This window comes from Cuculus canorus, chromosome 22 (assembly GCF_017976375.1).
Source record: "Cuculus canorus isolate bCucCan1 chromosome 22, bCucCan1.pri, whole genome shotgun sequence".
Taxonomy (NCBI): Eukaryota; Metazoa; Chordata; class Aves; order Cuculiformes; family Cuculidae; genus Cuculus; species Cuculus canorus.
In genome coordinates, this window is record NC_071422.1 from 6892406 (window position 1) to 6904507 (window position 12102).

General features: G+C 42.2%; 1 protein-coding gene across 3 annotated transcripts in view; it reads right to left on the reverse strand.

The window, feature by feature from the left end:
* Positions 1-12102, reverse strand: part of THRAP3 (thyroid hormone receptor associated protein 3) — a 30377-nt gene that overhangs the window by 8837 nt on the left and 9438 nt on the right. For all 3 annotated transcript variants that reach the window (XM_054086284.1, XM_054086283.1, XM_009567822.2), the window contains 3 exons: positions 6846-7007; positions 2418-3323; positions 267-1007 (listed from right to left, as the gene is read on the reverse strand). In XM_054086284.1, the coding sequence (XP_053942259.1) occupies positions 267-1007; positions 2418-3323; positions 6846-6982 (1784 nt within the window). In that variant the 5' untranslated portion in view covers positions 6983-7007. The remainder of the gene's footprint in view (positions 1-266; positions 1008-2417; positions 3324-6845; positions 7008-12102) is intronic.

A 12102-nucleotide genomic window follows, 5' to 3' on the forward strand; every position in this document is an offset into this window, starting at 1 on the left:
TACATCTACCAGTAGAAAAGTTGGGGAAAAGTTGTTTAACTCTCACGCTGTGCTTTCACAAACAAACTGGGAACCCCTCTAAGCTTTTCCCCCAAAATAAGGTAAATGTAACACCAGAATAATTTAATATTATCTCCAAAAAATGCAAACTGTGAAGCAATACTATTCAGTCTTCCTCACATCCGGCAAGTACATCAGGATCTTGGGAAGAGAAAGAGGCAAAAAAAATCACTATTTAGACTTCTCAAAAAACAGCAAATAATTACCGTGCAAGATCTTCATCAAAGGAATCCATTCGAATATTGACTTGGGCCTCACGAGTGATGGAAAAGGAGGATTTGCCAGGAGCTGGCCCCTCTCCTTTGGTGCCTGGTTTCTCCTTTACCTCAGATGTTTTCCTTGGTGGAGGGGAAGAACTTTTTTCCTGGCTTGATTTGTAAGTGGTCACTCTAAAATTCTTTTCAGGAACAAACCCCCTGTGGCCTGGTTCGGCTCTCTTGGATGCTGGTCTCTCTTCTTTTTTTGATCTTTCTGAATAGCTTTCCTCCTCCGTTTCATCAGATTTCCTTTGCTTCTCTTTTCCAGGTGGCAAGAACACCACGCCTTCCCATTTTCCTGACCTATCTTCTTCTTGATTTTTACTTGTAGTTGCTACAACTTTAGACATAAATTTGGGCTCATCATCAAACTCTGAATCTTTCCGGCCCTTTGCCTTATCTTTCTTTTCCTGCTCATCCGTTTCCTCTTTGCCATAATGACTCTCCTTGTGGAACTCCGGGACCTTTACCTTGTCAAAGTCATCCCGGAATTTGTAGCGCTTGGGTGACTGGCTGCCACGGTATCCCTTCTCGGAGTCAGCTTTGGATGTATAGGAGTCAGATTTTGCTTTTCCATCTGTTGATCCTGACTCAGAGAAATTCCCTTTTTCTTTACTCTTTTCTTTTTCAGCATTTGTTACTTTCTGTTCTTTGTCTTTCCCATTCTCGGTCTTCTGCTCATCCTGATACCTGTTCATAAAACAGACATTACAGTAGTTCTCTTATTAAAAATCACAGGGGTTAATATTTCTGTTAAAAGAACTCAGATTTTACACAAGACCAAACTACGCATGTACAGAAAGCTGTCTCTAGGCCCTAAAATAGTTAAAAGATGAAGATTACTAAGCCTGGATTTAAGACTTTTAGTTCTCAAATTCAGCAAATGTAGAATAAAATGGATGTGCAGAACTGATGAAGTGAGGCTCAAGAACAAATAAAAAACAACTTACCACAGATTCATTTTAAGGAAAATTGTAACATCTTACCCAATCGCTTTAGTTACTTACAAACCTGGTTCAGGAGAACAACACATCAAACCTTTCAAACTGGGCTGTTCTGCTTTAAACAACACACTGGAAATAAAAGCCTCAAAATCTACTTCAAATTTGGGATGCAAGTTTCATAGGTAAGCTAAATATTTCATGACCGACTGTAAATACAAATAAAAGCAAAAAGGTTAACACAGGAGAATATTTATATTGCTGGGAGAAGACAAAACACTTCTAGTGAGAACAACAATTTATCACAAGCAGGTTTAAAGCATCAGAACTGGTTTAAAGCATTTATTAAGCAAAACTCACGTTTAAGGAATCAGCAGTAAAGTGCAAGAACATTGGTGCTGTGCTTTGTAAAGCCCAAGATTTACAGTTTTTTGGTTTTCCTTTTTGAATTTCATACATCTTTGATATGGAATCAGTCCAGAAAATAAAGAAGAAGAGATTTAAAAGTGCTTGTGAATGGGACCTTATTTTTTAAAGCCAAGTGTCACCTTTAGGCACCAATCTGCAGTGGATTAACCAAGCAAACGGAAACACATAAGCTGATGCCCTCTGTATAGAAGGATGTCTTCACTTTAGTGATGATCTGGGTGCTTTAGTTTCTCTTGCTATCCACACAAGCACTGCAAGTACACCTGCCTTAGCCTGCTTGCAGCAGGACGTGCAACAAGAGCCAATTTAAAGTTCATTAATTTATAATACCTAATAGATTAAGAAATGGAATACTAAAAAATGTCTTTAACTGAAGAGTAAATAACTTAGAAACGCAGGCTTCCAGTGTGCACCATAGGCCGCTGGAAAACCTCATCAGGGAGTTCAAGTGTTCGTGACCTGTGAACACTTCTGAAGGGAATATACGGAATCTTTAGCGCTACCCAGGTCGGAAACCTCAGCGCACCTTCCTGCAGCGCAGGGCTTGGTCTGTATTTCACTTTGTGACTTCGACAGCACCAGAGCTAACCAGCCAGCAGCCTGCTAGCGGGGCACTGCCACTCCCCAGGGTCTCTTTCCATGTGGAGAACCCTCACAACGCTCACAGAGTGCACCTACATGTGCAAACTAGCAGCCAAAATACAGCAGTGCAACGAAACGCATCACTTGCCTTTTTGAGAAGGCTCCTCCTCCAGGAGCTGTGCTTTCCTCCTTCTGAGAGCTACCGTAAATCGAACCAACTGGTGTTGGACTTTTACACACAGGGCTCTTCCTTGTCGGGCTTAAACCTGCCGAGCCATGGTCAAACGGACTCTGATGAGAGCCTGCCTGAAAGGAGGTGCTGCTGCTTCCTAAAGCAGAGCTCATCTGTGACGAGTTGGATGGAGGGCTTGATTTCTGCAATGGACTTGGCCGAGGAGAACGACGCCTCACCACAACTGACTGGAGAGGGCTTTTTAACGCAGGACTGCGTTCCCTTGGGCTAAGCTCAGACGTAGAAGCTCTTGATGCTGAACTTGTGCCATAACTGGTCATATCTTGCCATGGTTTTGATCCCTCAGAGGCCTTGGCATCTTGAGCCGCTGCTCCTGAAAATTGCTGCTCCTTAGATTCATCACCTTGATTATCTCCCGCAGCTTGAGAAGAAGCCCGGGCATCCTTGGAAGATGACTTTTTCTCCTTTCCAGATTTACGCTTGGAAGACTCAACTCGGCTATGATTTGAGGAAGACCGGGAAGAGGAAGACCTCCTTGACCGATCAGAAGATGACTTATCAGAATTTCTAGAATGACTTCTAGACCTTGGTGAAGGAGACCTTCTCTTGGGTGAACGAGAGCGTGACCTCCCTCTACGAGGGCTATACGCTTGGCGATAATTTTGCCAGTTGGACCGGTAATTCCCATATCCTCCTCGGTTATACTGGCCCCATGGATAGAACCCTCGATTTCGGCCACGAAAATAATACGGTCTCCTGTATCCTCTATTATGACCTCTGAAATCCCGGTTCTGATAGACTCTTGGATGGTTCCTTTCTCTATTATGAGATGGAGAGTAGGATCTCGAACGGGACCTAGAACTGATAAAAGAAAAAAAAACACAATTATTTTAAAGGCCATGCTTTTGTCACAACTTTAACTGAAGCCTTATAAAAAAGAATTGGAAAACTTAATTTCTAAGCTTTTAGAAGTTTATTTCTTTGGTTTATCCTCATCTAATTCAGGCATTACACTTTGCCCCCAGAAAAGCGCAGTGAAAATAACCCGTATCTGTGATAGTGCCAAACAAATATTTGACTCCAGGGGCCATGATAAGCACGCACTGCTCTTCATTTTTTTAGGATGAATATGACTGCTACCCAGCTTCAGGAAAAGCAACAGTTCTCAAACTTCCAGCCCTTTACAGCTCAAGGACAAGGTTATACCTCACCCTAGATCTTCTTCACAAAGTAGTATCTACTTATGCATCTCATGCTACCGTTATTGGAACAGATTAAAGATCTCCCTCCACTATCTCACACGCTTTTGAAGTTCCGATAAGATGAAACCCCACTTCTTTGCCAGGCAAGTTAATAAATTGCTAACACCTCAACATCAGAGGAGTGGCGCCAGAGTGAACAGCACACTGCTCCATGGTTCAAGTTTCAGAAGGTGTACCCTTTGCCATGATTTTGAAGCTGGAGCTCCACCAAAGAGGCAAAGAGCAGAGGGATGTGCTCATTCCCTAACCCAATGCCACCAGATGGCACTGTTCAGTGTCCCCCAGCTCGCTCCCGTTCATAAGGAACAGACTAGTACAAAGCCTGTAAGAATACAGATTTCAGTGGCAAAACACTAAGTGCAAACTGTTCCAATAGTCTCTTCCATTAAATTTTTGAAGTTGTGTAGCAGTTTGAGAGCCCTGCTGTAGCTCAGGAGCAGTTGCCAGCTTTACAGTAAGGATTTCACAGCAGTTGGAAAAACACAAACTTCCCATCAAAGCCTGAGATTTTAACAACCTGCATTAGTAAAACAGAGAAAGCGTCCAAACCTGTAAGCTTTAATAGAAAAGAGATTTTTCCTAATGCATAATACTCATTGAAGCCATTCTCACAGTCCCTTCTTACATTCAGAAGGTGTCAGCCAGCTCTAAACCATTCCCTGGTCAGGCTCCAACACATACTTCTATGGAGCGGCAGTATATAACTCACTGCTGCCCCTCTCCGCTCACACCGCAAATCCCAGAACAGAAGGGAATACCATGCTGCTGTCACAATTCCCACAGGATCAGTGTACACCTATGCAGAGACAAACTTTAGTTCTGTTTTCATTCTCTCCAACTCTAAAACGCATCACAATTCAGCAGGAAAGAATCTATTCGTGCTACAGTCACTGCCAGCAAACAGCTTCATGACAACTTAACATACGCTTCATCCTGCACTTCAAACAACCAAAAAACCTACAAAACCTCTGCGACACTTCCTCTTTCGAACAAGAACAAGAAGGAAAAGCACAAAGGCAAACAGCAAGAACCAGATGCAGGGATCAAAAGCACCATGAACACACACGCTCCTGGCTGTCAGACATCAGGATTTGCCATCAGTTACCAGAAAGGGACCTGTTCTACACTACTTCCAAACTCTGTTCTGTAATTTCAGGGAGCTGTACAACAGGAAAACTTCTCTCCAAAAGCTGCAGAGACAATTTAAAAGAAATCTTTGTACAAAAAAATACAGTAAATGTCATGCAAAAGAATCACCGTGAGTAATGATTCTTCCACCTCTACCAGGCCAGCTAACACAAGCTAGTCCAGTCCCAAAGCACCTACCTTTTTACAAGAGGTAAAAATGATAAAGCAATAAAGCAAGCAAGAAATTGGGGAGATTCCAATGTGGCAACACAACCATTTTTGTGATGTTTGCTCAAGTAGACAATAGTGGATTTCTGTGTTAAGATACCATGAGACCTACCTCAGCGAATATCCTAATGCCTCATGAGATGGTTCATCTGCACTAAACCCCTCCATTTGGACCCCTTCTTTAAAAAAAGAAGTTATTTACAAAGCACAAGTAGATTCAGCAGCAGCACAGAACAAACAATCATGTTTGCACGGGATGCCTCTGTTTTCCGCTGTCAGAGTTTCTACACAGCTAGGCAGATATTCCCAAATGACCACGTATCTTCCAGCATTCCAGCCTCCTTCTGCAAAGAACTCTGTTTGACTCGAGTCTCCGCCTCCAATTTAGTTTTGTTATGTCCCTCTCTCTCCAACTATACATTTATTAGAGTCTCTGCATTTTAAAAGCCCCTTTAATTGATAGCAGTTGCGTGTGTTTACAGCCTACCGATTTTCAGAATGTGTGTTATTCATTTAAGATTAGTGAAAAAGCAGCTGAACATCATCATACCCAGTCCAAGCGGAACGTCTTTGCCAGATACAAAATGGTTAGCCAAAAGAAAAGGCAAAAACAGATATCCTGATATCCAGGGAAGACAGGAGCCTTTAACTGGCCTGACAGTAGTAATTCCAGGAGGTACAACTCTTATGCACATTAATTACTTCTCAAAATTAACTTTATCTACCCAGAACAATCATTTCTTCTAACGGACACCTGTCTGTTGAGCAGGGAAACAACAAAAACTGCCCCTACCTCTCCTAGCAGTATCTAAACCAACACTAAAACTTGTTCAGTTTTAGAAAGAGCAGAAAGCATGCAGTGCCTGCAAAGGCCCCTCAAATCTGGGATCAATTACATGAAAAGCTTAAAAAAAAAGCCAAAAGTAGTTCAGCAAAACGTGCTCCTTTGTTTTGTTATGTACCTTCCCAGCCCTTCTTCCCCACTCTGACCTTGGAACACACACTTAAGCTCTCCCACTCACAGCTGGAAAGCAAATGTCTGATCAAAACCATTTCCAATCTGATAAAACAATCTCAGGTTGGGATAAAAAGCTATGGTCTATTTTCACTTGGTCCTGGATTTGGCAATTTCAAACCCCATCACTGACCATGAGTGCCTTTAATAGAGGAAATCAGATCTTAGAGGTTGCATGTGCTTAGCACTAGAAAAGCACAAAGGGCTATCCCATTACACACGGCAGCATTCAGCACTGCAGAAGAACATGGGGAAAACTCACAGACGCCGTTTGACACAGGCTTCTATTAATAACTTCGAGGAAAAACAAAGTGCAGAGATCTTCTCTGACGGCCCAGTCTAAAAAGGCTGCAAGAACTTCACTGTGGGCTGCACCCCTAGCCACGCTAACAAAAACACCTTCAGATTTAACTGTACATTAGAGTAGCTGTCAAGATTTGTATTAGGGGAAAAAGACCTGCACAGAAAAGATTATTGTTCACCAAAAAGCGACATTAGAGAGACCAGATCAAGGACTCACAAGAAGCATCCTGACAATGCTGAGAAACAGTCGAAGTTTATTCTTCTGACTCGCTGAAAACACTTCAAAACCAGCTCAGGCTGGCAGGGAACAGCCTAAGCCACATGACATTATTGTCCTGGAATCTAATCAAAGCCTGTCTCCGGACAAGAACTAAGTGATAAACCATCTGAACAGGGCAGAGGAAACACAGGGTTACACCCTTTGGCTTCAGAGCCCTGTGCACTTACCTGAGCCTGCGTTTTCTTGACCGTGAGATAGAACGAGAACGGGAGCGAGATTTGGAGAAGGAGCGCGAGCGCGATCTTGATCCAGACCTCGAACGGGACGAACGGGATCCAGATTTTGATTTGTTAGTTTTAGACATCTTTGCAAGCACCTGCCAGTCGTACCTGGAGGGAACAGGGAAACAAAAGCATTTGAAAAATGAAGTCACACAGCAAATTTGAGAGAACGGGCAACATCTGGCAGCCTGACAAATTCCAGAGCAACACAAAGCTTGATCAGACTGGAAATAAAAGTGTTTGAAGTGCCTGCCTAAGAACAGACGAATGGTGCTGGGCTCAGAATAGAAGGTTTATTTCGGTCTAAGGAGGAAATCTGCAAAAAGAATAAAAAGAATAACAGGCCTTCAGCCCACAGTAACTGCAAATTTGAGCACTACAGCTGAAAGCAGCAAGCTTATGCAAAAGCCAGGAACAGGCAGAGGCCACACTGCCAGAATGAACAAGGACACCTTTAAAGAGACAAACCAGTTCCTTTCAGTCACATCACTAGCAACACTGCCAGGTGTCACTGGTGTAAAGAACGGTGAGTAAACAAAAAAGCTTACCACCAAAAAAAAAACCAAAACCAAAAAACCCCACCCTCTAAAACCTTAATTTTCAGAAGGAATCACGAACAAAAATGATAATCGAAGATACATGAATATAACCCTGTCTGCACAGATCTGCCTTGCTACAATCACTTGGGTTAAACCCTGGCCATATGTGTGCCCTGCCTGCCTGTGCAGTTGCTGTCATCAGTCACACGCCTGCATCAGCCAGCGAGTTCTTTCGCAGCCAAAATAATTCAGATGTCCTTCCAAATATTCACAGATTCACTCAAACGCCAGAGACAGAAGAGGTTAGACCATAGCATTAAACAACTCAAAATATAATAGCTGTCATTATGAATTACCCCAGCTATTTTCAGGAACGTATCCAGGTAAAGAGTCCCTTAAAAGATGTCTCAGGGAGTGCAATCTGACCACATAACTGTTTCAGATACACCACTATCTGATCTGTTCTCTCATGAGCACCGTCAATGAAGATTTACTCAAGGATTTTCACCATCTCCTACCTCCAGACAAAGAAAACACCCAGGACACTACTAAAAGGCAGAGAGTGTCATACTGTTTACATTTGTTGGTATGAAAGTTGATAACAGTCACAATTCTGTATTGCTTTCAGCTGGTCTGATTTTCCTGTCACTTGATCATGCTGCAAAACATGCCCCAGCTTTTGAATCTCTGTTGGTTCTAGTTTAAGCTCTTCAGTTTAAATGGAAAATGCCTTGACCTGACTCATCGAGGCGGAAGTGGACTCCACTCCTTCACTCTTCAGATTAAGTTCACAGTCTCCTTCAATTCCTAGAAACTGGAGGTTTCGTGAGTGTACTGGGAACGGGGGGTAAATGCTACTTTGAGTTAAATGTTTCAATCATCAAGTATTCTGCATTAGCAGTTGGTATCAAGATCTGAACTCTGCAACTCCAGATGCAGCTGACAAAGCTGAGAGGAGAAACTGTTCCCTCGAAACAATACAAGAGCTTCTTTCACAGTATCAGAAGCAATTTAGCATGTAACAAGATTCCTTAGGAACTTCTACAAGAAAATACATTTTCTCCCCCTCAAAGTTAGTAAAATTTGCATAGCTCAAAGTAATTGAGGTGGGGAAGAAGATAAATCCATGTATCGATATCTATTTATTTCTAATATGTAATCAGCACATCGTCTTTAAATCATCAGATACTCTCTCATGCTACTTAACGAAGCTTAAAATACATAAGAGCTACAAAGGATCATGTAGTAAAAACCTAATCAATATTTTTAATATACAGGGCACTCTACAACTGTCTGTGGCTTTGAGACCCTTTCAGAACGTGCTCTGTTTAAGAAAACAGAAGTCCTTGGCCTCTGTCGCCCTAGGAGAGCACAAAATAAGCACTGTGCAAGCACAAGAGATCAACAAACTTAGTTATGCTGCTGTATCCATTTTAAGCAGATTCCAGTGGACTGAACTGCAGTGTCTTCACTTCTAGTTGCTCTCCAAAGTCAAATTACATACGTGGTTACCAAACACTCCAGCTACTGCCAGGGCACTTCCAGGAACAGCACGAAGCCCGTTGCAGGAGCAGTTGCTGGGAAACTGGGTCGTTCTCCATCCGAGAGCTGGTGCATTCCAGAAACAGGGAGTTGCATTTGATTTTAAACATCATATTACACGTTCCCATTCTTCCCTTTCACTCTAATGACGGTCTATCAATTCAACCCAAGTATTTTAATATATTCCACAACAGAAAGTATGTAGGGGTTAAAAAAAAAGGATTTTAAGATTTCCTGTTAATAAAAAATAAATGGCAGCAGGAAATCAAAAGGCATGAGCACTGAAGAAGCAGGCGTGGTCAATTTTCAGGGAATAAAAAATGTGTAAAAGGACAATTTATAAATATTTCCTTTTAATTTACTAAATACATCTGTTGAAACAGCAACATTTCCTAGTCTGTTGACCAAAATAAGTCTAGCACAGAAAACAAAAATATAGAAGAGAAGCAGAAGAAACAAACGGCTAAAAGAACTACAAGAAGCTACAGGAAGATGATCTAAATCACCTCTCAGTACCAGAGCTGCTCCCAGCTGAATCCTGAAGGGCTTTGATACAACAGAATCAGGAAGCAAATTACAAATCTATCCCATAAACGCTAATTTCAGAGTAGCTCTCTATTAAATGACAACCCTGTAGTTCAAGAACAAACTACAACATCCCAGCATCTGCAAGTTCCCTTTATTTACACTGAACTCCCTATTACTTGAAATGTTTTAATGCACTGATATTAAAGTCGCTTTCATCGCACCTCTGCTCCTTTGTCCCTCTTCTAAAACAAACCATTTTCAAAAAAAAGGCAGATGGTTAGAGCTGACAGAGTCAGAGCAATAGGGACTCTCGGTAAGGCTTGAGAAGGCCTCAAAGTAGACGTCAGAAAGCATCACCTGCTTTGACCTGTTTAAGAGTCTTTTGTATTCCACTTTGATCTACGGCCCCTGCCAGCCAAACACCAGTCTGGTATGCACGATGTCTGCCAAAAGCACTCTCGTCTTAGCAGGTTTTTTTATCTTTGTCAATATTTTTAAAGTTGACTCATTCCTAAAGTGTGAGGTGACTACTACCAGAATAGAAGGCTCGCCTGTGTTCACAATTCAGTTGTCAACCTATTACGATATATATTTATTTGTTTTAAGAATTAAGGACTAACTCAGATAAAACGTGTTCAGCCAGTAAGCAAAAAAAGCCTGTTCTGAAGGATCTATTCCTATGAAACACACTAAGGATTACTCCAGTTTTAAAGAAAGAGATGCCTGTAGATGAAGCAAAGCCCAACTGTGAAACTTACCATTTTGTTTTTCCCACTGAGCACAACACTGTGCCCCAGAGCACACGCACAGGGGGACTCTGCTTTTTGAACACTGGAAGGCAAAACATGTCCAGTCCCAAGCAAGGACTGCAGTTGGAGCATTTAGACAGTGCTAGAGAGACTTATCATTAGCAATCTGCTCTGCCAGAGGTCCCATCTCCTTCCTGCTTACAGCTACAGTGCTGCCTCCCCATGACACCGGCTCTGCTTCTACCTGGAATGGGATGTGGCTGATCCCCACTGCCTGATCCAGGTCTCGTCTCCCAGCAGACGAGCGTGACTGCACACATCTGGTGGAGATTCACTCTTGGAAACCCTGCCAGGAATTTGAAAAATTGTCCTGTTTCCGGTTGTCTTTTCTGCAGACCCAGTCACAAGCTGTGCAGCAGATCCTCCCAGGTAGTGTGGCCTCACATCCAAGAAGATCAGGACTGATCCCAAGCATGCTGAGTTTGAAAGTTCTGGTAAGGTGTGAGCCTATTGGCAAACAGACACTTGACAGCTTCTTTATCTGCTGTAAAACTACGCTGTACAACACACCTGATAATTCAACACATACCCCAACAGAAGGAAGAATTTGAGAAACAACTCGTATTCCAAATTAGTTTGCTAAATTCATTCATACACCATAGATTTAAAATAAACTACCTGAAATCACTGAAAGGAATCTAACAGGGTGCTCTTCAGTCTGCTAGAAGCACATTATTATACATTATAACCTTTTTTAGATTCTTATTTTCAGAACCGTGGACATTTCAGCAGAGAATATGAAAAATTTGCAGGTCCTCACGTACTGGGAGTACCACCAAACCAAGGGTGCAGAGTTCAGTCTTGTTTGGAAATGTGTACCAGCCATGGCTTCACTGAACAGTAAAGCAAACTCTTATTGGAATAAACTACTCTGTATCCTTCCACGTGTTTATAGAAAGCAAAGGCAGGGTTTGTGTGAGCTGTTAAACTCTTTGACAGCTATCAGCAGCTCAAATGAATTTTATTTCTCACAGGAGAGCATTGCCACCTAACAGTACAGAATCATAGAATGGCTTGGGTTGGAAGGGACGATAAAGGCCAATCCAGACCAATGATGTCATTCACGAGTCCTACTGATAAATGGACGGTGGGAGTTGCAGTGCGATGGAGAACCAACAGCCCAGAAGTCTCCCACTCAAAATAAGCGTTTCCCAAATTTCGGAGGCTGCTCCAAGAAGCAGAGTTTGCGTTTCTAAACTCTCACGGCAATCCATCATACCACTCAAAGGGGTGAGAACAATAGAAGAGTGAATGTTCCTACTAATCCACTGGACTTTTGCCTGGAAGACAAAGTCTTGTCAGGAGACAGTGACAGGGAAGTTAATGTTTTACCTCCTGGCAGAACTCAAAAGAACAGCCAAGCTCTGCTCTGCAGCAGTGAAAAAATAAGTCACTGTCGAGAGTCTCTTACTGCTGTGTGCTTTCACCAGCGACCACAGCTTCAGAATTGAATGATACATAATAGTTCATGAGAACTTTATGGCCACTGACTGAAATCAGTGTAATACTTCAGCCAAAGAACGGATTGGGGAGGATGATCACTGACATTTAATTATCTGGCCGGTTTAGGTATAAGTTAAGGGGGAAGCACTCCTTTTGTCCCCAAAGTCACCAGGGTTTCAATCCAAAAATCACTCAACATGGCATTAAAACAATACAAACTAAGTCACAAAACTCTTCTTTTTCACCCTTATGTTTCCCAGCTATGTCAAAAGACAAGCTAAAATATTCCAAGATGCAAGTCAGTTTTTATTTTTAAGTCCTGTACAGTTCTTTTTGCACAGC